Source organism: Cheilinus undulatus, linkage group 24 (assembly GCF_018320785.1).
Source record: "Cheilinus undulatus linkage group 24, ASM1832078v1, whole genome shotgun sequence".
In the NCBI taxonomy this organism is placed as follows: Eukaryota; Metazoa; Chordata; class Actinopteri; order Labriformes; family Labridae; genus Cheilinus; species Cheilinus undulatus.
The window spans coordinates 18072839-18098965 of record NC_054888.1 but is presented as its reverse complement, the minus strand read 5'-3'; the positions used below and the strand labels follow the sequence as shown (position 1 = coordinate 18098965).

At 39.5% G+C, this 26127-nt stretch overlaps 2 protein-coding genes across 2 annotated transcripts; both read right to left on the bottom strand.

The window, feature by feature from the left end:
- Positions 1–3371: 3371 nt before the first annotated feature.
- c24h7orf57 (chromosome 24 C7orf57 homolog) lies at positions 3372–16146 on the bottom strand. The gene is made up of 8 exons (XM_041781934.1): positions 16030–16146; positions 15116–15163; positions 12883–13056; positions 10931–11018; positions 10327–10450; positions 9593–9657; positions 8883–8983; positions 3372–7448 (listed from the first exon to the last, which is right to left on the bottom strand). Exons 2-8 carry the CDS (start codon positions 15156–15158, stop codon positions 7387–7389), a joined length of 657 nt encoding a protein of 218 aa, XP_041637868.1. The 5' UTR covers positions 15159–15163; positions 16030–16146; the 3' UTR covers positions 3372–7386.
- A 985-nt stretch (positions 16147–17131) lies between these two features.
- On the bottom strand, positions 17132–25682 carry LOC121506303 (four and a half LIM domains protein 2-like). Its single transcript, XM_041782050.1, has 5 exons — positions 25527–25682; positions 22974–23148; positions 21253–21422; positions 18849–19035; positions 17132–17283 (listed from the first exon to the last, which is right to left on the bottom strand). The coding sequence occupies exons 1-5, from the start codon at positions 25680–25682 to the stop codon at positions 17132–17134; spliced, it is 840 nt and encodes a 279-aa protein (XP_041637984.1).
- Between the last annotated feature and the right edge of the window lie 445 nt (positions 25683–26127).

The window sequence follows — 26127 nt, the reverse complement described above, 5'->3', positions numbered from 1 at the left end:
AAATAGTTTTTGATTTAAAAAACAGCGAAATAAAATCTTTGGCTTTTAAATAAATTAATGGCAGTTTGAATATTTAAAATCATAGTCCATCCCTACCGGATATACTAACAGTCATGTCTGCCTCAGTAACTTGTGTTAATTAATGCATTGAGAGGAGCTTGAATTGGCTTTCTTAGCCAATTTAAAAAAAAATCTAACATGATAAATTATGATGAAATTTTTAGCAGTTTCCCTTTGTTTGATCATAAGTAAACTTGTTAAATTAGTCCTAGAATTGAGAATATTTTAGTCCCGACGGAGCAACCAAAGTTGCCCATCCCTGATCTATAGTGTCCATATCTGCAAGGATTAATAATGAGGGTCAATAAACAGATTAAAATGCTTACTTTTATATTTATTTGATTAATCTGGTGGAATTATGATTGATTTAATCCATAAATGACGAATGTAATGCCTTTACTTCCATTTGCATTAGTTTTCATAAAGAGGTTTTGCATTTGCAGGTGTGCATGCACGCTGCACACGAGGCATTTAACAGCATGTCACGTTCATGATTTCCCCCCCCTGCATATCAGAGCACGAGCTCGGTCCGTGGTGAGCCTTCATCATACAGCATGCCGGACGCAGCCTGTCTGTCAAACGTGCACATCAATCAGTCAAAGCACCATCTGTCAGCCAAGGACGAGGTCACAGCGACTCACCGGGCAGGAGACCGAGGAGGGGAGCTCAGAAACCGAGCCTCCCCTCCTCTCCTCACCCTCTCTCTCCCCCCTCACCCCTCTCCATCTCTCTGGCTCACATAGAAGCAGAAATGCCCGGAGCGGCTGCGGCTGTCAGTGGACTCACCGGCCAGATGTTGCTGTGAGAAGCAGGCCACAGCTGGCTCGATCCGTGCTGTTACGCATCCATCCTCCTCCTGCAGACAGCTCCTACATCCCCCACGCGACAAACAAACAAACAAAAACAGTCCCCGCGCGCGTCCTCAAGCACTCCTCGTGCGGTATTTCTCTTCCTTTTCTCTTATCTCGTCTGTTCGCTCTCAATGCGCCCATCTACCTACACCCAGCAGCCACCCGCCCACCAACCAGCCCGCCCAGCCACTATTACCGATCAACGGCGTGACGTCACCATGCGGCTATGGATTATTTTCTGATACGGGAATCGATGAGCGCGCGGATTCACCGGTGCATGGTGCTGCAGCTGCAGAAGACGTCGGATCAGATCCGTGCAGCTCTGTGCAAAACACTGATGGAGAGGAAGGATGCAGCCTGCAGCAGGCTGCGTGCGCGAGCGTCAGAGTGCACGTGCACGTGCGTGTAAATGTGTGTGTGTCTGTTCCCCTCCCTCACTGTAGGCCTGACTGATCCTCACAGGACTCCCCAGGGATCAGTTTATTGTAAAAGTTTATGGACTTCTTCATTGGAAATTATGCTGGGAAATTTTCTACGGAAGCCCAACAGTGCAATTAAAAATACATTTAAAAAAAGGAGACTGCAAGTTTATATAACTACATCTACATAACTGAAAACTGTTACAATTATGTCCATATCTAATTAATATTTTTTAACCCTGTAAGAAACTTCTGACCGCAAATTATAAAATTCACTTTGCAGACTGATGGAGAACCATAAAAATATTTGATCAGTAGATCAGGATTAATGCTTCTAGTCACCAATCAGATCACCTGTTGATAAAACAGCTGTATGTATATTATTTAACTTACAGCACATCACCAATGTGAATCAAATAAAGCCAGAATCTAACAGTATTGACTATGCCAACCAGATCAATCTTTTTTTACTCAAAGAGATTCAATTATTGATTTATTTATTTTTATTATTTATTTTATTTATTTATTTTCCCATGATTATTTCATTCTTCCTTTGTTGAGATTTTGTCTCATTCATGTTAATTTCTCTAGCTCAATGGTTCTCAGCCTGGGGGTCGGGACCCCATTGGGGATCGTGAAAAACTAAGAGGGGGTCGCCAGATGCCTTAAAAAAATGGAGAATACTTTTGAATTGATTTTTTTCTCACCCAATTTCATTACAACTGTTTGCCACTTTTCAAAAAATTTTGCACAATTTGAACCCATTTTTGCGAAACATTTTTGCCAATTTTGATGCATTTTTTCCACTCTCAACCCATTTTTATCAATTTTAAACCCTTAACACCACTTGTAACTGCCTGTTATGCCACTTTCTGTATATTGTTGCCTCTGTTAACCCAATTTTGCCACTATCAACCCCTTTTTGTTGCATTTTATGCCCATTTTTGCCCATTTCAACCACATTTCACTGTTTAATATGCCCATTTTCACCAGTTCAACCCATTTTTGACAGTTTACAGCACGTTTTCCCACTTTTAAATCCTATTTCACCAATTTTTGCTGCTTTAAACTTATTTCTGCCACTTTTTGCAACTGTTTTTGCCATTTCAACCCATTTTTGCCATTTTTTGCTCTTTTTGCCACTGTTATCAAATTTACGTCACTTCTAACCCATTTCTGTTACTTCTAAAATCCCATTTAACAACCTTTCCTACCACCCTTTTTGGACATTTTTTAACCTCCGCTAAGGAGGTTATGTGATCGGCAGGGTTTGTTAGTTAGTTACTAGTAGTTTGTTAGCAACATAACTAAAAAAGTTCTGGACGGATTTTAAAGAAATTTCAGGAAATGTCAGAAATGGTATAAGGAAGATTAGATTTTGGGAGTGATCCGGATCACCGTCTGGATCCAGGAATTTTTTTGGGAGATAGGGCTAAGGGTGGAGGTCTACGCTCTCCGACTGCTTTTCTAGTTTACTATTTTAATTCTGTTTTAAGAAAAGGGATTTACATTTTTAAGATGACTATAAACTACAGCACAAATGACTTAAAAAATATATTTATTGCTATGTTAAGTGTGGTTATTATTCAGGTCAAATATAAAATATGGATATCAAGCTAACTTTACAATGGACCCTAATTTTCCTGACCTCCATGGGCCCCCAGTTTGGCTGGGTCCCAGAAAGCTCTCCCATTTATCCCCCCTTATGGGTGGCAATGTCTTTACATGACTGTTCTTGATTGTGCATGGATGTGTTCAACCACCTTAAGGTACAGCAGGTACAGTGGGGGTCCCGGTCTCTGAAAAGGCTGAGAACCACCGCTCTAGATAACTGTGCTTTTCTCATACGATAAACTCTTTAGATCCTCAGAAAACAAGTTGAACATACTGTTATCACAGGAAAAAAATAAATAAATAAAATGAAATGCGTGGTTGCATGTCCTCCTTGGGCCTCCTAGCTTTAAAGTGTAAAATTTCCATATTTTAACCTGCAACCCTAAAGGTTTGGCTAGGGAAAAAAAAGACACAATAGAGGGTTACATGCACATGCCCATTTATTTAAATGATAATTAAGAGTGTACAGTTGTCAAGATAAGCAGGATCTTACATCGAGCTGTGGATTTCTCCTCACTCCGGGTCTAAACCAGCCTTCTTCAGTCCTCTCTGGTGCACTTTTATTCAAATTTAAACCCACTTGCAGATGAAGAAAGCAAAAAAAGGTAGGACATAAGACTTCAGGGAGTTCTTCGAGAGAGTTTCCACTATTTGTCTGATAACTTATATAACACCTGGAAAAACTGGACAAAAACACTATTTGTAACTGTAAATACTGTACCTGAATATTAACAGCTCTTAAAAATAAACCCGTTCTCCAAAAAAGACGATACATTCGCCATTCATTGTACTGCAAAGTAAAATCCAGTGTCACTAAACACAGTAAAGCGTCTAAAAACACCTTAAATACCACATAATAAAGATAAAATATGCATTAAATATATGGTGTGGGGAAACGATGACAACCCTAAACATGAAACATGACACGTCTGGAGTAAGAGTCGGTTTCTGCAGCATCATTTTTCGAGTTGAAGGTGATGAATTTTTGGGATTTACGGGGACAAGCTTGCTGCTTTAATCTGGCTGTTATACCCAAATAAATCATCCCCATCCTTTTTCATTTTAAGAGCATTTTCTCCACCTGACAAATGTCCCTGTAGGATTAGGATTTCACTGTCGCCGTCGGGTTCACGGTTACGCCTCGGAAATAATAACCGTTCAAATGAGTCAGGGCTGAGCTGTCCGTCAAATGTCAGAGGAATCCATTACATTTTTTCAGAGATATCCTGACAGGCAAATTTATTCTGCAGCCACACAGGCAAGAAAACGAGCAGAAATTTGAAGCAGGAGTTTCGGTGTCGTTCGGCCAACTCTGAGAGCTGAGATCCAAACTAAAATTGAGTAAGTGTAAAAATTCACAGAGCAAACAGGAGAAGTGTTAAAATCTGCACTTCAACAGCAGACAGTCTCACCAGTTTGTGTTTTCCGTCTCCTCCATCCAAACATAAAAATATAATCTTATCTGCCTCCTCTTCTACTGCTTTATTCAAGTGCAGGTTCAAAATAGAAACTCCTGCACTTAACTTTTGGAGTCAGGACAAAAAAGCTCTAAATTTCACTTTATGATAAAACAAATGAAGTGAAACCTGTCAAAAATTTGTTAGAGAGGTTCTGCCGGTTTGCCAAGATGAATTAAGACTTCATGAGCTAAACAGAGCCACATTAGTCACAGTTTTATAACCTATTTTCATGAAATTAGGAAAACTAGAAGGGTTTTTTTCAGTATTTTCAGACACAATCCATTCAGACTGGGTGCATGTTTGCTGCTCTAGATTGCACGGTCACATCTTTTATACATTGCACATATGTGCTGCATGATGGCCATGTCTTCCTGCTGCCACAGACCTGTCTTTCAGCATCGCTGCCTAGGCTGTGCTGGTAAATGGATTTTGGATTTCTTCACTGAGCGTTGATCCTTTAGGAAGATAACAAGTATCTTGTGTTTATTCAGATTCTTCATAAGTTTTACCTCAATATATCTCCCTACAATTGACTTGATTCATTGTACAACTTAGCCAGGAAAACCTCGAAATAAAAGCATTCTGATCAAATGAGGTAAGATTCTCCAAAGTAATAGGGCTTTTACTTTGAAAAGCACAAACCAGAAGTGTCCTTGCACCATGTTTATCTTCCCTGTGGCATATTCTATCAATGTGAAAACAGCTCTAGCAACAGTTGAAGTTTAGAGAATATCTTTGCTCCATGTTCCAGCATTGCAAACATGTTTGATGTTCAAACAAGGTAAATAAAGCTCTCTATTTATTGTTTTCCTGTCCAAGAGATGCATGCCACTCATGGGAAATATAGTCAGACTGAAAGTCCTGATTGGATAGCAGGCATGCTAAAATGACATTTAAGCCGTGACGCAGCTGAAACGCAGATGCATTTAGCCAGTCTGATATTTAAAGCTTAAACAATAACAAAAGATGACGTCCAGATTAGCTGGAGTTATTGGAGTGATCTCCTGCTATTCCACCTCCTCAGTCTTCAACGTTAACAACCAGAGACTGGACAACAGTCCAGACAAATGGGGCGACAGAGCGTGCAGCCAATGGCAGAGATTTATCATGACGTCTCAAGTAGGCAGCACAAAATAGGAATGAGGTACAGCAACAGAACAGCAATTTGAAGTACAGTTACACTTGTGTAAAAATCAAGGATGTCTCTCGCTCTGAAGACCATTGCAATCAGCCGGAATGTAACAAATTCTACCGCTAAGACTTTTAATCAGAGTTTAGTGAGTTTTAAGACTTTTCAATACCTGCAGATGCCGTTTAAGTAGGTTTTCAAATTGGTTAAGGTAAGTTTGTGCTGCATTTTACAGAATATGACTCCCTTTTTGCAGGGTTTGTGTTTGCAAACACATACTGCAGGTATTAACTCAAATTCTATCATGCCTGCATTTGCTATGAAAGATCTTGGCCATTCTGCCAAAGTATCCTGATGAGCCACTCTGTTTTACGAGTTCATACACCTAATAAATGATCATTTTAGACAATATCTATGTATAAAAATGCTTTCCATGGTAATTTTTCCCCTTCACGGTTAAACGATGGTTGTAAACACTGGGTATCAACTACGCAAAAGCAACCAAATTAAACGTTGCCTGGTTCCCTCTTCAAAAACGATGCTGCAGAATTTCCTTCATCTGATTAGAATAAACGCCGATCTGATTGATAAAAAGCAAATGTCATGAGATGGAAGGGTTTTTTGGTGTGAGTGGGCCGTGCACTAACACTACGTTCTCCTATTGATGTCTACAAAGTCAAAAACACTGCATGAGCAGGGACAAACTGCTTGGTTGGCATGTTCAGAACTCACATTGTTAAAACTGGTCTGTGTTAATCTTCACAGGGAATGACAATGGGTTTGATTTTCAGCTTGTAGGTCTGCAAAAGATAGTTATTTTCCCACCTAATTCCATTTTTTGGTCTTTTTCTGTATATATTTCACCATGTTTGGGCCATTGGCTGCAAATAAAACAACAATTACATTCTTTAACATGCATAATAGACCCAATTTTAGTAATCGATGCACTATTTTTGACATATTTTGACTGAAATTTAACACTATACATTGTTTTTAGTTAGCTGACAGGCATCCAAATGAATTAACACCAATAAAAAGCTTTGCAGTGTCTCCTGAATTCAGACATTTTTTGGAAACTAGCAAATATATGGCTGTTACAGACATGCTAGTTCTCGATTAAAGAGACTAAAATGGCACAGAATTAACCAGGAAATAGTGAAGAAAGGCAACTTTTGCAGAACTGAACCTGAAAAATCATTTTGGCCCCTTTAAACCAAACTAAACAGTGCCGTCTGTGGCTGTCAGTATGCACTTTGGCATGTGGTCACAGCTGCAGAGTTGCCATCTGGATGAACGATCGATCAAACCGCCACAGCCGAGAAAACACAAACCTCCGACGTCCCTTCACAGAGCAGGAGCCCTTGATCATAACAAATCATATTTCACGTCACTTGAACCACGTTGAAATAGCACAAATACTTCGAGAACTCGATCTTCATACAACCAGGGAGGGAAACTAACACTCGACTCCAGTCAAATTTAAGTCAATTTAAACCATGAAGCATCATTCTGGGTGGAAAAGTCACTCAAATCATGCTTCTGTGGATCTGAAATGTTAGTTCTCTTCCCTGCGCACAATTCGTCTTTCAAATCGAGCAACTGAGAAACAAAAATTACACTGAGCACCGACACGTCTACCCAACAAAATCAGAGAATTCTCTTTACAAATCAAAGCAAATAAATAGAGAGGACAGTACCTTTGCATAAACATGAGTACAAAACTAACAGTCAGTGGATGTACAGTTAATGTGAGTGAATTCAGAGAAGGGCGGAGCGGTGCGTTCGCGGGTTTGTGAAACCATGAACCGGTGTTAGGTGGACCCCCTTTCCCTTGAGACGAGGACCCGCGAGCACTACTCCAGGTCGTCCTCCACGTCCTCCGTCATGATGGTGCTCGTCTGTTCAGAGGTCACACCTGGAGAGAGGAGGAAACATCGACACACACCTTAAAATCAGAGAAAATGTCAAACACTTTCTGTATTTAAGGTTTCATCACATCCATACTTTCTAAAACATTTTAACTGGTTATTTTAATGGAGGATCAAAATAACCAAAACAAAAACTTCTATGTATTGTGCATCAAGAAATGATCAAATACTGCAGGTGAACTCCTGCTGCACACTGTCTCAACTACACAAGAGTTTGGTGCAGTGTGCAGGAGCCAATATGAGGTGCCTAGGACTTCTATTTTTACTTTCAATCAAAATTATCAGTGTTTAGTGTGCATAATAATGTCAGGTTTTAGCCTTTGTGACACTGTAAAATCTGGATTGTAAATCCCAGCTTTGGGGACTCTCCTGGAGGGAAAACTGTTTAAATGTGAGATGATTTCAAGGGTGATCAACTAAGTCCATAATGAGCAGCTCCACCTTTCCTAGACTGAGCTTATTAACATTCCAGCCAGTCCCACCATGCAACCACAGATCGATATCCAGCTTAAACTCATGCCCATGAAGTCTGCCTGAAATCAGGATGTCCTGATTGATGACCAGCTAACCTTCAAGGTTCATGTGGCCTCGACTCCTCAGTCCCAAGAGGATCAGACCCTGCCTGACAGGGCATGCAGCACAGCTCCTGGTGCAGGCTCTTGTAATATCGTGCATTGTCTACTGCAACTCATGACTGGCAGGCCTCCCTGCATGCTCAGTTAAACCTCTGCAGATGATCCAGAATGCAGCAGCACGTCTGATCTTCAACCAACCCAAGACAGCTCACGCCACTCCTCTGCTCATTGCTGACAAAGCAGTAACTAGACCTCATCCAGGTCTACACTCCTTCTCGACCGCTGCACTCAGCCAGCGAAAGGCGCCTGGTACTTCCAGCACGTCAGGCCCCGGCTCATCTATTCTGTTGTCCCTAAATGGTGGAATGAATTACCCAACTCCATTCGATCTGCAGAGACCCTCTTTACTTTCAAGAGAAAGCTAAAGACCCAGCTCTTTAGAGAACACTGAGGGCATTTCTTCTGGTCAGGGCACAGAGCACTCAGAACGCTGGACTACATCAGTTTTGAATAGAAAATTAGTTCTGCCAGCACTAAAAAAGGCAGCTAAGGACAAAGGCCCTTCAATTACAGTACACCTTCATTTCATTTAACTGAGAATTATGACTTAATGTGGGACAAAAATTGTTTTAAAAATGGCACCAACACTTAACGGTCTGGTCTGCATTGCTGTCTTTCCTAGCAAGTTATGAGCCAAGAAGTGGCTGCTTGTGATACACAATGATCTAAATCTATGAATTTGAGCAACATAGATCAAAATACAGTCCTTACAAAAAGATAATTCAAGGCAAAGTAAAGTTGTTTGGCCCGGCTTAATTCCATAAAAGGGCTAAAAACATAACTTACTTGAGGTATCGTCATCATTAGGAGACTTCTTCTTGTCCTCGACGTAGCCATGACTCAGCAGTTTGGACATGCTAACTGGAGGAGCCTTCTTATCATAAGACCTAAAGAAATAACACAGGACAGCTCTGTTAGGACTCTGGAAATGCTGAGAAAGTAAATCAAGGCCATTGGGGACGATTCAGTTATCTTTCCTGTTCATTATCAAGTAAAAAATATGATGACACAAAATTTAATATGAGAGGATTTGCTGTTTCCCACTTCAGACCCAGAACATGCTGGAGGGGTTATACATCCCATCTGGCCAGGGAATGCTCCCCCAGGAGGAGCTGGGAAACGTCACTGGAGGGAGGGATGTTTGGGCTGACTTACTTAGCCTGCTGCCACCGCGGCCCAGCCACAGATTAGTATGAGAAAATGGATGGATGGGTGGAGGATTGGCTGTTTTTTATCATCTTATCTTGCTGTTAATTTAACATCTTGAGTGTTTTAAATGGTTTGTTGAAAAACTTGTGACAGACATGTTCCCTCCAATCAATTTAACCCACATTAAGTACAAGTTTCACTAAAATGAGTGCACACTAGAGGATTTTTAACTATATTGTTCTCTGAGAATAGAAAATCTGTTGTGACAAGCCTTAAATACAGCCCTGATCGTCCGGCTCTAAATCAATTAAGCCAGCCTAAGATTGCAGAAAACAGGATTCACTTACGTTCTCTTGTATTTGTTGGTCACAACCAGACCCTCCATCTGACCGGTGATGCCATCAGGAGAAATCTGCAGGAGGCAAAATTGATGTTTGCATAGTTTTTATGACCATTATAAACTGCAGCTGCACTGTTAAACAAATGCAGATGGATGATTTTTTACTTTCTGATAGAAGAACATGCAATGAACAGTGAAAAGGATGAAATAATGGAACAAAACTTCGTGTGAAATTAGACATGCAACGGGAAATGATTGAAGGAAGTGGCATGAACAAAACCCCACTAGAACCAAAACCTAGCAGCAAAAATATCCCTTCTATGCAACAAAAAAATCCCCTATTTTGCATATTTCTGTCATTTTAACAATCTTGAGCTGACTGAATGTCACGATAATGTCGTTCAACTTAAAGTCAGTGCACCTACAACCCAAAAATCATTGACATTTTGATAGAAACATGATCTCAAAGAAAAACTTGAACCAAAAAGAACAAAAATCAGACGGCACACATTCCTTTCCTGTCTCTTTACTCACCTCAAACTTCAGCAATCTTCCCTCAACTCTATCAAACTGCCAAAGCGCGAGCAGGAAATGCTTTTCAAACCAAACTGCGAATGCGATGGAGCAAAATGAGGTGGCAATTAAAGGAAAATGTGGTGGTATAAATGCAAAAATAATTTCGAAAAAAAAAAGGATGGAAGAGATGGACTTTTGGGGGTGACTTTATCTTGGTCCATTCACCTTATCTCTACGAGGAGAATATCTATCAGTCTCCCAGGTTGAACCGTTATCAGTGCCAAACGGTGCAGCCAGAGGCTGCAAGCCCGACTTCATCTGGCTGTTGGGAGACGTTGCTTTGCTGCCGCTGTAAGCACAAAACCACGGTGATATATGATGCAACATTACTTAGAATCTCATGCTGTGGCTTTTATGCTTGGTCAGTGCTTCGTCTGGCTCTCAGGAGGATCGATAAGTGCTTAAAAATGCTGCGTTTTATCTCATTATCAAGACAGTTAATCTCTGAAAGATACTTGCATGAATAATCGTACCATTTTCTCCACCAACATGTCATTCATGTCTGCCTGTGTGATTTAAAAATTGAGTTGTTAGAGGTATTTTATTGCACTAACATCATCATGTCAATGTCTGTTGTGAGACTTGTTCTGTCAGCTTTGCCAGCATTCAAAATGCCCTAAAATACACACTTCTTGTTTGATGTAGTTAGAATCAGAAGAAAACTTGGGATCAGGCGATATTTCCGAGTAGGTTTCTGTCTCTAGAAGGAAAATAAAGCTGTTAGAAAATCTCCTGTCATCTTGTTTTCGTGTGCGACCGGTGTTTGTACCTCTTTGAATCATCGCCTCCGAACCAGTTGGGAGGATTGTACGGCTTCTTCGGTTTTTCGTCAGAATCAACGTCATGACTCAACAGCCCTGCAGGAGGAGGGGGAACACTGCGGTCAAAACACTGCCAGCACTCATGAAGCATTGTTCAGTGTCTCACCTTTAATAACGTAATGTGATATGTGACTCACGAGCCGTTTGGCTCAGGGGTTTACAATCACTGTGGTACAAAATAAGTGTTAAAATCTGTGAGAGCATATGTGGAAAAGTCACAGAAAGTTCATTAACTGGGCCCACTTTATGCCAGAAGAACTACCACAGTGGTGATAGTCTATAGCACAGGTGTCAAACTTAAGGCCCAGGGGCCAAATGCGGCCCGCGGTGCAGTTTTACCCGGCTCACAAGATCATATCTGAATTAGAATTGGCCTGCTGCTATGAGGGCTGCAGACAACCTCCAGTATAAAAATGTCAATTTAACCTTAAAGATTTTTTAAAAATCCTTGTTAAGTTCTAAAAATTTGAAAAGTAGAGAGTAGAAATAATTCGATAAAAAGTCAGGAATTAATTTGTGCTTTCATTTCATATTTTCATTTTGCATCCCAAGATTATGACTGAAACTTAGGATTTTGACTTTTCATTTTATATTTTGACCTTTAAAATTCATAATTTTGACCTTTTTTTCTCATATTGTGAATTTTCAGATTCACAATTTTTTCTTTTAAAATCAAATCCTGACCTTTTAAACTCCTAACTTTGACTTTTAATCCCATGTTTTCACTTTTGAAACTCCTGGTCGAGAATTTTATCCCATATTTTGACCTTTTAGAGTCATAATTTCGAATTTTATCTTCTAATTTGACTTATTGACCTGATTTTGACTTTTAATTTTGTATTTTGACCTTTAGGAATTAAAAAGTTGCCTTTTTATCTAAGATTTTTATCCTTTAAACTAATTTATTTATTTATCATTTATTTGACATGGACACACAGTAACATTGATGCTGTTATATTTAATCATTTTAACTTTATTTTTGAAATCTTAAAATCATTTATCATCACTGTTTAATTTCCCCCAAAATTCATTATCTGTAAAAAACACAGTTGACAGTTTCCAGTTAAATCTTGACCCTTTTAGGCCCTCAGGTTAAACCTAAATTCAGATTTCAGCCCCTGCTGTGATTGAGTTTGACAACCCTGGTCTAAAGTTTGTGGCACACAGAGGTTTGGGGCGTATTCATCTACATGTTGCTTGTAACACGGCAAATCAAAGTCAAGCTCAGTGCACAAAGAGATGAGGGTAAGCTGTTTAATTATAATAGGTATGTTTTTTTGGTGCAGCATGGCTTAAACCAATCACAGTCATGAGTCTTTGCCTCTACTTGAAGAAAAGCAGCAAAAACTTGGGATGTAGCCCATAAAAATCAGGCGTTTTACTTGTATTGAGTGAGCCAATTTACTGTAGAAGATTCATCCATGCTGACAAGCATTAAACATTCATGTGGAGCTTGAATCAAAACTTCTGAGTACAAAAGAGAAGTGTGTGCAACAACAAAAATGACTTTATTCCCCTGGCAACTGAAGCCAGCAATGTTGCGTTTCCAATAAACAAAAGGGGCTGTCATGTTTTCCCAAAATGCACTGAAAAAACTGGAAAGATCCCCTCTTTTAAGTTCCGGTAGGATACTTGTACAGGATTTGCATTTCAAAGAGTTGTCGACATCAAACAAATCCTTTGGGATGTTGTTTTATTTTCAAAATGTGATGACTTCCACTGTTTTACTCTACTGTACATTCTTCAGTCTGAGGGCGGAAGTAGGTCAGGAGGGTTTCCTTGTCTAAATCTGGCTGAAACACTTGTTGTTGCAAAGCAAGAAATCTTTGGATAGTGACTGCAGATGTTTGACCAAAGTATCTGAAAAGCCTCAGAACAAATATAGAAGAGCACGTTTCACCTTTGTGTCCACCGCTTTTTGCAAGCTTGACGTAGTCTGAGTCCGACTCAAATATCCCCACTCTCCGTCCGCTGATCCTCTCCACCGAGGTGTTTTCAGGCTCAGTCTGGGACAGACCGGGGATCTGGGAGGACGGTCCAGTCACGCCTGTGTTCACAACCCCGGGTTTTATGCCTGGAATACAATAGAAATTACAAATGATCGATTAAGGATGCACATAAATCATGACTTTTTGTCATTATCACAATAAAATCATTCACAATAAAGGCCAAATATGCTATAAGCAAGCAATGGGTGCCAGTTTAGCTCAGATGGTAGAGAAGGCACACATATATAAAGGCCTCAATGCACTGGAGTTGTTTGGTAGTGTTTTGAGCTGTAGTCAACCAAAGAAAACCTGGTCGACTAAAATCGCACCAGATCATCAATAAATCGACTGGTCGTGGGACGGACCAAAAACAAAACAAAACAAAAAAAACCTTCATGTTATTTCTACATCAAATGTATCACTGGCAATGTAGCAAGTGCATTTAGGTGGTGGTTAAAATTTAAAAATGAACCCTAAATTAACCTAAAAATCCCACGATTGTTGCAGTATAACCAGCCCATGTTGTAATTAAATAATGATCCTTCTTAATAAAATGTTACCACAACACTGACTTTTTCAACATGTTGTCAATTAATGGGAAACAGAGTATAAATGTGCTTCATGGGCTTTGGTGGGAGGGTCCTAGTGACGTTGTTTTGACTTTCTGGGTATTTAACCTGTCATTAATTACCCTTAAAGGCTGGAAATTATATTTGAATAGCTATATTCATAATTAATTGTTTTTGTAAATTATATTTTGTAACACTAGATAAATTAAAAAATAAAAACCCATGACGTCTCCCTTCTCACCTCTACAAAAAAATGGATTCTTACAATTAAAGTAGCACGTGCGATTGTTCGACCAATTGGATTTTGGTCGGACATAAGGTCATTGACCAATTAATCGACCAATCGACTTGAAGCTGGCCGCCCTAGTGATGTCTACCGCCAACACCACCTCTTTACCCATATTTCCTGTCTCTCTTCAGGAGTCTTACAAGTAATCTTACAAGTAAGCAATGCTTTCTCATCCAAGTGGATAATTTGGGTACATTACCCTGGTAAAATCACCATTCTTTCAGAACATTTTGAAGCAGCCCAATGAAAATCAAGCTAGCTAACAATTCCTCTTCAATCAGTTTCAGCTAATAGTTTGTTTACTTATCACATTTCATGTGTTTATCTCAGCAGTCATATAATCCAAGCCATCTATTTATCTACATTCAACATCTATATGGCATTCATACTGCAGTATATAAGAGGTTCCTACACACTTCAATAATCTACTTTAATCATTTTTAAGACTTTGAACAGAGAAAAATGAATGCAACTTCGTACACAGCAAAGAGTCAAAAAGAAAAGGCATACGAGAGACAAGGGCTGATTTTTCATAAGGTCATAAATGCCCAAATCCATTTACTTCTGACACATTTAAAACCTATTCAGTATACAATATGGTGATATTTATCCTAACATATTTTCAGTTGTGCTAACTTGATACTAGACAGTCTTGTTATTCAAAAGGAAAAGTATGTTTTTTGACTGGGAGGACCTGTACATATTTTTAGTGGGCAACTTGTTAGATCTGAGAACTTATGCACCAAAAAAGATGACTGAAATCGTATAAAACTGACTGGAAAACAATGATTTGCCATATAAATATATATATATCTTATGCAAAGTGCAATTTAAAATTCAAGACCTCTCACAAGTAAAAATAAGATTTTTATGGGCTTAAAGTTCAAAAGTCCCCTTTAAGTCTTTTCAAGGATCCATGGGAAGCCTGACATATCACACAAAGAAAACATACTGCAGTGCAGTGCCAGCTCTTTGGTTCAAATATGGTTCAACCCTATTATTAATTTACTGCATGTCTCCTATTTAATATTTCCTTTGCATAATTGAAACAGTGCAGGAATACAGTGAAGTACAGGAGGAAACTTAATTATCTTAAGTCACTCTTTCTGGCTTCCTTGTTGCGATTTGCAGAAATAAAACATATAATTCTTAAGTCAATATCAAGAATGTTTTTTTTTTTTTTTTTTTCACTATTGTATATATCTCCAGCTCAAGCTATTTGGATGCAGTGAATCAAATGTGGGTGAAAATGTGTGCAACACCTCCTGAAATTTTAATCAGTCTTACCCCCGGGCTTGGTCCTCCGATGGTTGGGTACAGCAGCACTCATTTTAGCTAAAGAGAGTGACAGAAAAGGATTAGTACAGTCACTACTGTATAGTCTAAATCAGCAGTAGTTTCTTTATAAACCTAAACTCAAAGCACGGCTTGTTGCGCCAAAATTGACGCTGTAAAGGACATTTTGTTCACTTTTCACCACATTATATTTTCACTACAATGGACAAAGAGGGGCTAAAGCTTCACAGCAGTGAAAGAAAATGCGATTAAATGAGTTCTAATCAATCATCATGAACTCATTACGTGACCCGACTTAACCTAAACACACAAAAAACATTCATATTAAATTGTAAATCATGCTTAATTCATTGTGAACTGTATATAAACAGCAACGACGACTTAAATGAGCATGTTTTCCTATGGAGTTTGGCCTGGTTTTTCCTCATATCCAACAGAGCCGTCCATCTGCGCTCTTTCATCAACATAGTCAGCATTTTCATGCCGTTTAGAACAATTAAGGCATGACTAAACTATTAAAATTACAGTTATTTCGTGAAAACGAAGTATCTTTTTATTTTAGGTACACTAAAAGGCATAGTAAAAATGAATTAAAGTGGAAATGAGCCGAGTTTAGAATGAATGCATACAAGATATGCCTTCAGAATTACACTAGACTATATAAATAACCACTGGCCAGTCTTTAAAAGTGTATAAAACCCTGAGATAAATTACAAGCATCGTTTTAGTACCGTTATACCTCTACTTCGCCATTCAGCTAACAAAGCCATGCTAATTTTGTTAGCCGCCTAGCTAGTTGCCGCAAAGGCTCTCGAGCGTTAACCGTTTTTTAGCGTTTAAACCAAACTGTTTTCCGGATACACAGCTAACAAAAGTATTCGCAAAAATTCAGATAAACGTCTCACATCTTATTCTGTTTTACTTTCGCTGGGATAAACGAGCGGCTTTCTGTAATTAAATCCCGTTAGCTTCTTCTTATTCCTCTGGACACACTTCCTGTGGCACCTGCTGAACACTTCCGCTCGCCAAAGATCGTGTATTGACGACAAAAGTCATTTCGGCAGGGTGTAAATTATATGAGCTGCTATGCAGAGTAAATCGTGGAACGCAAATATCAAAATTTAATGGAGTGAGACCTCTTTGTGATTGCCCCACTGTTACTAAAAGAGGAGAAGATCTTTGAAGAAAATGACCGTGTTTGTGCATTTTTTTTTAATTTAACAGCAGTTTTAAAGTGAAGACATTGGTGTTCTTTTATAAAAAATAATAAAACATATATAATAAAATATATTTTGTATCTATATGACATACATTACAAAACCATATCAAAAACTATATAATCCTATTAGGTATTTATACCTCTACCAAAATGCTTAATATTTTTCCACAATTCATGTTTTAAATTCACAGCTCTACTGAAATTCTTCATCAGAGTTTAGCATTAAGGACTAAATGTAGCCAAACTTCAATATATGAATATTGCTCTTGTAATTTCACACAACATAGACAGGTGTTCATCAAATAAAAACTTTATTAAGTTTTACAGTAAACAACCAAATTCAACAATTCTTATGTCATCAGAACACTCAGTATTAGTAATATTATATCAACTCTGTATGAACAATTAAAACAACAGTCTAATATATTAAAACATGCTTTGAAATACTGTTTAAAATATCTATTCAACATATTTATTGGATTCCAATTAGTTTAATTTAAAAAACAGAAGTTTTTTGGATTTTTTTCCATAAATGTATGAAAATACACACAATTTTTTGCCCAAAATGGAAATGCTTGTCATAGTTTGGGCCTACTTTTTGATATGAAGGGTTTGACTCATTTGCATAGCATACATCATCATCAGCATATGAAAAGAAATGAGCAGAAGGAATGGATTAATGTGTAAGAAACAAATAAATGGTGCAATCAATGCTATAAAGGTCATTTGAGGAGCCTGCTGCTGCTGCTCTCTGATTCTCATTAAACTCTTCTCCACATAGAGACGGCTCAGAAGTCTTTGCCGCAGTCGGGGCACAGGATGTCGTCTTTGCAGGTCAGGAAACCTCGGCCGACCAGAGACATGCTGCACCTCTTGCAGGTAAAGCAGTCGTTGTGCCACTGGCGGTGCTCGAAAGAGATGTACTTGCTTCCCCCGAGACCTGAGAGAAGAAGCAACAGAGAGGAGTGATGAGTGAAGACCTACCAGCAGTCTCATGATGTCTGTAATTTAATAATTACTGTAATTGACGATGAGTAGATGCACAGGATGCAGAGAGGAGCATGTGACGGGTTCATGCTCAGGGTGCTGTTTACACTTCAGTGAAGTTTTTTTTAAAGCCTCTCTGCTGTGGTGGGTTTTAGCCTCGTCTTGTTCAACATGGAAAACATTTTGTGACTTGTGTTTCAAATGGGTGTAAAGAAGGGGCTGCAGGAAAAACTTTACTTGATATTAATTATACAACTGAGTAAAATCCCTGGTATAAAGACATGTAAAATCAATTAAAATTGAATTTTTCCTGTGAAAGCCATGAAACTGGGTGCGCAGATGGCCTAGCGGTCTAAGGTGTGACCCATGTATGTGGGTGGCCTGGGGTCGAATCCGGCCTTTGGCCCTTTGCAGCATGTCTCTACCCACTCTCGGCCAACCTGAAGAGGAATTGGGGTTTGGATTGCTGCTGATTTATGATGAAAAAGGGACATATGTTTTGTTCATAAAGGATAATCACAAACAAACACAAGCTTCATACGTTTTGCAGTGTAAATGCATTCTGTGATTAAAGTAAAAAGATAATATTAAGCCATAAAAGACCAATGCCATGGCTGCAACTAAGAGACCAACTTTTTTTTCTCACTCCCACCTGCAAAGTTTGAGTCAGAGTAGTATGTGCACCAAAAACACTGGTTTTGAGGTGGACTACTTGGTGAGATTAATGTCCCTAACCAACTCTATAGCCCTAGATAGCCACTTCTAAGCAACCTTCCTGCAAGACGTGGAATAGCCTCGAAATTCCCATTTCTATGTCATAGAAAATGGTTAGAATCTCTTAAATGTATGTAATAGACTAAATGTCAAAAATCTAACCAGAAACTCACTGAAAAATCCCTTCAGCTCTGAGCTGATTGAACCAGAAGTGCTGAATTGCTATTTCTTTTGCAGGTTCTAGGACTCATTATGACAGCGCTCTGTTACCAGTGTGGTTGGGTAGCATTATGGGTAATGTACGATTCTCTGCTGCTCTGATTTTGTCTTCTATACTTTCCAAATCTGTCTCTTCCAGCTCCCTTTGCAAGCAAAGCATTTAATCCATGTACACATGTTTTCAGGGATTATTTGTTGTCTGATTTCCCAAGGGAAGATGAAAAAAATCTGATTGAGGCTTTGTTTAATGGTCCTTTGGTTTTTTTTTTTTAATAACAGATTTTACATAGCTCATATCCATTACTGAGGTTATATAACTGCTGACAAGGATGAAGCTAGCCTTTAAACTGAATGCTTCCAAACTGTCGATTAAATTGTAGATCTTAAAAGCATCTTTGAGGTCTATGATCGGCCTACAGAGGATGTGCTACATCCAAGAATCTTTAATAAAAACTTTGTATTATGGTAGTAAAATGTAACTTTTTCATCAGATACCAGGATGTCTGCATTTGTTTCATACTGAAGGTCTTGTTTAACAGACTTTTTAACGCAGTCCTTCTATCACATTTACAGGCTATACTTTACCGCTGATCGGGGTGGTGCAGTAAGCACATTTCTTAGCAAACAGGTTGCAGAAGCAGTCGAGGCAGTAGGCGAAGTCATCGCGGGAGGTGAACCTCTGACCGGCCAGCTGCTGCTTGCAGCCGATGCAGACGAAGCACTCCTTGTGCCACGGCTGGTCCCGGTAGTTCACTCCTCCGGTGGTGATGGGCTGAAAGAACGAAAACAGCAAAATGAGCATTTGTGTATCATAAAGGCCAGCACACAATTATATGCACTTAATTAGAATTAGGAAAGCAAATCAACTGCCCAAAAAAATTCAAAACATGCCAGCTGATATCAATAATGAGATTTTCAACTTATTATCTGACAACACCAATGTTTGCAGTTGCCCATGTTTACTACAAGTAGGATCTATCTTGGATCTCTAGATGGGGCCTATATGGGACTCATATGGGCTAATCCACACCTGCAGTTCACATGGATGGGGAGACCATGGAACCCATGGACAAACCCACATGGGACCCACATTGTAGCCCACATATAACCCATGTGGGGCCCACAAGGACATGCTGGCTGGCTACCAGGAGCAAGAGAAAATAATCTGAAAACAACAAAGTCCACACCCTTAGGGTGGAGTTAGGATGTGGCAAGTAAGCTAAGCTTAGGGTACCCTCTGGGGAGGTAGCAGGGTTGCCATGAGCCCCTAGTCGTGCTGTAGATGTCTAGAGGGCCCAAAAACCATCTGCGCTCTCCGGGCGTATCACCATAGGTGAAAAGACCGACAGAAGAGATGCCATCATTGACAATGGCTGCAGAGTGACATGTGTGTGTCGACATTAGTGTCGAGCTTGACTCTGCCGCCCCCACCCCCTCCAGCCCCAGGTTGTGGCACATCCCCTGATGAATGCTTAGCGCCCTACATGCCTGTTAATCTGAACAGGGTGAACGAATATGGGTCTAGACATATTTTTTTATGAAATGTCTTAAGATAACATTCGTCACGGACTGATGCTGTTGAGCGATTTAATGTGGAGTATATTGTGTTGACATTTGCATTAAATGTACTATATAAACTGGCTTACTTGACTTGCATTAGGTGACTCAAGTGGATGTCAACTTTGTCATCAACTGCAAATAAATCTAACTAGATCAGCGTGTATGCAGATGAATCTGCTTTATTCATTTCAGATCAAATGAGCCTATTTATGCACTGCAGATATGTTTAATATCATATGACAGATTATCAGATTACGATCATTACTGAAGCTTTGCAGTCTACTAATGAGCTTAAAACATTGAGCTTGGCAGCTTAAAGCTCCTGATTCAGTCAGTTACAATGTTGATTAAGTTTTATAGATTAAATTCAGATACTTATGAATGCTTCATGAAGGCCTGAAGCAAAAGACAGGTTTTAAACCAGTGGTTTAAATGCAGTTAAATTCAGACTTGGCTTTGGTTAGTTGCATCTATGTGACTTCAGATTTCTCCTTTGCAGCAATATTAAAGGCTCATCTGTATTGTAGTAAAGCCCCTTATTGCAAAATGACCATGAAATCAACCTTTGTCTGCAGTTTTATTTCTATAACAGCAACATTACAGGAAACAATTAAAAAGGAAGAGCTGCTCTTCTCCTTTGCACTTCACATGGGTTTATGACCCTTAGAAACTAGAAAAGCATGCATTGCATGAGTCAAATTTGCTATTTGCACGGAGGAAATTGTTGTTAAACTGCCACATAAGTGTCTGCAAAGATCCAGAGCTCCTCCACATCCCTGTGAAGCTTCACACCGTCTAATTTCTCTGTCTTTAATGCCGCTTGCCGCTGAGTTGTTGAGTCACAGACGAGCCAGATGCCTGCTGTCTCACCTACCAGCTCCCAGCACAAAAAGACGCCTCCGATTCCTGCCTGCGTGACCATCTGTTTCCTGCCTTTAGCTCTTATACCGCTCATATGAGTCGTCTTTCATCATTCACTGTAATTCTTTTGACTTTTTGCGTCTAAGCTGAAAGTTTTACCCCAAGAAAGTAAGGAACTTCATTTAATATCCCAATTAAAATCCCAAAATGAGAGAAAACTTGGCTTCACTGCACGCACAAGACATCAAGAACATTTAAATCTGATGTTTTACAGGCTAAAATAATACATCCTTTAAGATTTGAAAACTTTCACTTAGTTTCATGGAGCATAATTTAATGTACATAAGCTTTTACTCGTCCATTGCCCAAGGGACTTGAGGAAAATGAGTCGTGGTTTTCATCTGAATATTGATCTCTTATTACTCAGCCAAGGGAGGAATTGCTCATTAGTGACCTCTATGAGACCTCACAATTATAAGGAAAAATATCTGTGCTATTGCTGAAGAAATATTGATTTTTCTGTACTTTAAAATGAAATCATCTGGCAGCAGCTGGATGCTGCTTTTACCTTCTTGCAGTGGATGCACTGCTGGGCAAACTGCTTCTCGTAGCACGGCAGGCAGTAGTTGTTGAAGTCCTTCTGGACAAAGCTCTTGGTGCCGATAGGTTGCTGGCAGCGGTTGCAGGCGAAGCAATTCTCGTGCCAACTGCTGCCCTTGTGCTCCATCTTCTTAGTGCCTAGTTAGTGGAGGGGGCGGAGAGAGAAAATGAACTGGCACACCAAGCAAAATAACTTTTTTCAACTCTCCTGTGTGATTTTGAGCACAACGTGCCAAAATCAACACTTATCATTATCGCATTTTCTTGAGTTTTTCTGCCAAGTAAAAAGACATTTTCTGCTGCGTTTGTCATGTCCTTGTCAATTAGACGTACAGTAAGACCCTCTGTGCTGCTGTCATTCAGATCAACCTAAACCAATTACAGCTAAATGAAATTTACTGATGCTATGAGAAGAATCTAAACAATTAATGTGAAAACTTAGACATGAGAAGCAATTTGTATTAAGGTATCTAAACAAGACGAAGAAACAAGACTACAGTGCCTATTCCAGTCACCCGTTAATCAGTATTCCTGGCTACCATTACACCATGCAGACTAAAGAGCACTCTAAGTAACTCAGAGAAAAGGTTATTGAGAAGTATAAGTCAGGTGGGAGCTATGAAAACATTTCCAATCTGCCTGGATCAGGCTGACCTCACAAACGGAGCGACCGTGCAAGAAGGAGGCTAGTGGGAGAGTGGCCACCGAGGCACCCATGACTATGACTACAGCCAAAGCTTTATGGGAGAGTGGAAAAAAGAAAGCTACTGTTGAAGAAAACTCATTGAATCTGGACTAGAGCTCACCAAAGGCATGTGGGAGACTCCATGGTCAAGTGGAAGAAAGTTCTTTGTTCTGATAAGACCAAAATGGGGCTTTTAGGCCATCAGACAAGATGCCATGTTTGGTGGACACCAAAGACTGCACATTACCACTGCGAGGCACAGTGGTGGCAGCATCATGCTGTGGGAATGCTTCTCAGCAACCAGCCCTGGAAGGCTTGTAAAGGTAAAGGGTAAAATGAGTGCTTTATGAGTGATTTATAAAATCCATAAAAAGGTGACATATCAAAGGGGGTGAATACTTTTTATAGGCATTGATAGGTATGATTGGTATATATTGGTAGGTATGATCGTATGCATTGATAGGTATGATCGGTATGCATTGATAGATATGATCAGTAGGCATTGATAGGTATGATCGGTATGGCAATGATAGGTATGATTGGTAGGTATGATCGGTATGCATTGATAGGTATGGCATTGATAGGTATGATCAATAAGGCATTGATAGGTATGATTGGTAGGCATTGATAGATAAGATTGGTATGGAATTGACAGGTATGATTGGTAGGCATTGATAGGTATGATTGGTAGGCATAGATAGGTACGATTGGTAGGCACTGATTGGTATGATCGGTAGGCATTGATTGGTATGATCAGTAGGCATTGATGGGTATGATGTGTACATATTTGATCTATTTAAACCCACTTAGATGTTTCTTACTGTCTAAATTGTAAAAATAAAACCACAGAAATGAAAATCTTGCACATATTTTTACAGAAGAGGCATCTAATGAGAAGGAAACAGACATTCCACCACTCAAGGTTAAGTCTGCCTCCATACTGTGACCCAGTCTCCTCTAAAACAGAGAAATTGTCGCCTCTAGGTGTGATCAGGCCCACTCACCGGGCATAATCGTCTTCAGGCACGCGTGACACTTGGCAGAGTACTCATTGGCGAAGCAGTCAGTGCACATCAGCATGTCGTCCTTTGTGGCAAAAGGCCGATCCAGCAGAGATCGCTCGCACTTGGTGCAGAGGAAACAGTCGCTGTGCCAGTGGCGGTCCTTGTATGACAGATCCTGCAGAGGCAATGACAGAACAGTTCACTGTTTGAGAAGGACAAAACTATTAAAACAACATCTATAAATCCAAAAACTCTCCCCTTAAACACAAAGGAATAAGACCAAAATAGAGGAAGACATGCACACACCAAAAATTACAGAAAAAAGGTAGAATTATTCCCTTTGATGTCACCAACTGAACAACAGTTTGAAGCTTTGGGTTTGGCATTCTGGTCATCAATATCTTGATTTTCGCCCTTTTCGAGCAAGAACAAAGCACACTTGATAAGAGGGTGCAGCTCGAAACACAGGGGGATTAGCAGATGCCTGGTTAGCTGCTTAACTCAGCATAATAGCGTGCTAATTAGCATTAAATACAAAAGTAGGCTATAGCAGACACTCATAGGAATACTGATGGTGGTGCCAGATGGAAAGTCAAAGAGGCACCAAAAATACAAAAATTCATCTTGATAGGGAAATGAATGGCTACACCAAATTTGGCCAGAAACTCAAATTATTGCTGAGACAATGCAAGTAGAAAAAGTGGTGCAAAAACCAACACAAAGACACGGGACCAAAAAAAAAAAAAGCCATATCTCAAGAAAATATGTCATCAATTCTCTAAAGGAGAAGTCAAAAGTCTATGTTTCTTCAAAACATAACAAATACCAAAATCTATGCAATACAGGTGGAGATAGCCACCCTAACCTGTGGCCATAAACCATTGTATCCAACAGTAATATTACATATTGGAATAAAACCTGAAAGTTACAGAAATTTATCTTGATGGGAAAAGAATGGTCACACCTATTTTCAAGGCAAGCTGTCAAACAACAATTGGGATATTGCATATTTAAAAAGTGGTGCAACTACCAACTTGAAAACAAGTACCAAAACAAATTTTCCACCAACTAACACCTCTGAAAAGATGTCAATTCTCAACACGATAAAAAAGGTCATTTTATTACCCTTAAACCAAAAACATATAGAAGAAGAAGAAATAGCAACTCTGGTTTAGTCATTAGTCATTAGTTTGTTAATGAACATTTGAAGCAATGGTTTTGCATTTTGGCTACTGTCCTCCAACCATCATGGTTAATTTTTCTTTTACACCATGACAGAGCGTTCTAATAATAACTAATTAGTAATAAAAAGAAAATAATTGCTGCTACATGAGGATTGTTTTTAGCCCCTTTGACTGTAAAGCAATGGCATTAATACTACACATTGGAGGTAAAAGTTTGACCTGAAAGTTACAGAAATTCATCTTGTTGGGAAAATGAATGGCTGCACAAAATATTACAACAATCTTCAAGTTTTTGTCAAGATACTTGGCATGGAAAAAGTGGGGCAACCACCTTTAAAAACCAACCACTCCTAGTATTATTCGAGCCTTCCTCCTAACATCGCTTAACCTTGCAAAGCAGAGGAATTTGCCATCTCTGCCATCAGGCAAATCCAGCTTGACTACACTGTTTGGCCGAACCGAACACTGTTCAGACCAATCAGCGTCATTTGTGGAGAATGTAGCGGTAGCTTTGGGCGAGGCTTAGTCGTACAACACGATTTTGATGGCTGCCTACAGTGTGGTGATTAGCTCAGATGTAGCTGCAACATAGCAGCAGTTTTATCAGAACTTGACCACAGTTCTGTATGGAATAAAGAGCAAAACAACTCTAAAAGCTTTTCATGAGTTTGTGAGAGTGGTTAGCTGGACTGGTGGTTTTATACAATAGCTGCTAGTGGAGTGATTAGCTTGGATGTAGCCACAGCGGCAGTTTTGTCAGAATGATATTTCTTCATTAAAGCAAGAGAAAAGAGCCACACTGAAAACTTTTCACGACAGGAAAAAAAGTTTTTGCTGTTCTCTCGGTCTGCTTTGGCGCAGGTTTGCGGTAGGTAGGTGTAGGTCTTTACAGGTGGGGTTTGCTGGTGTATCCAATGCCTTCTGCCACGGTAGCTATTAGCTTGGATGTAGCTGTAGGAAAGCATCAGTTTAATCAGAACTGGACACCATTTTCCTTTGAAACAAGAACTGAGAGTCACACTGAAAGCTTGTCTTGGCAGAGAAGATGTTTTTGCACATCTCCCCACCGGCCTTGGCATAAATTTATTGGCTGTAGAGCTCCATCATTTACAATCTACAGCAGCATTAGCCTGTCTGCTCATTAGAAGCGCATGCATAGAACCTTAATTTGTCTTGTAGTTCTGATTGGCCCGTCATGAATGTGGCGGATGTAATGAATTTCAAGAAAGAGGGTTACAAGACTGGTAAAGTAAAAATGATGTTGCTTTAATGGTGGATGAGTCTAATGCTCAAAAAGCCCTTAACAGGAAAAACGTGAGTAAACTGTTAGTGTGCCTTTTTACAGCTAAATATGTGGTTAAACTTTTACCTTGCTGGTGCAGCCAATGAGAGCTTGGCACACCTCACAATTGAAGGAAAAAAGTGACTCGTAGCATGCCACGCAGTACGGCTGCTCCTCCTTCAGGATGAACTTTTTCCCGTACAGGGTCTCCTTACACTTGGCGCAGTTGTAGGGCTCAACCATTTTGACTGAAAACTTCTATCCTGAAAAAAGAAAAGCAAAATAAATGAATTAAAAAAACAACACATCCCCTGAATACTTCAGACCACATTACAGTCATCCACGACTATTTCAGGTACAGCGTTCAGCCTCTCGCTTCATCTACACTAAACAAATTAGTCCCAGGAATGCAACACACAAACGGTCACACACAGTGAAAGAAAGGCATTCCAGTTTAGTAATTGACATGATGTGACTCCTAAATCTAGTTTACTTGCTCTAAAATAAAGAGGTGCCATTTCTTCTGAACTCAGTCCAAAGAGGTCTGAAAAATAATGCAGATTTTAGAATTTAGAGGAAACTTTTTGGATTTATAAAGTAGGAATTCAGCCATAAATGCTACATCACATCTAAAGAAATCAAGTTCTGAAAGAAGTTCAAGAAAATGAGATGTTTTACAGTGGACATC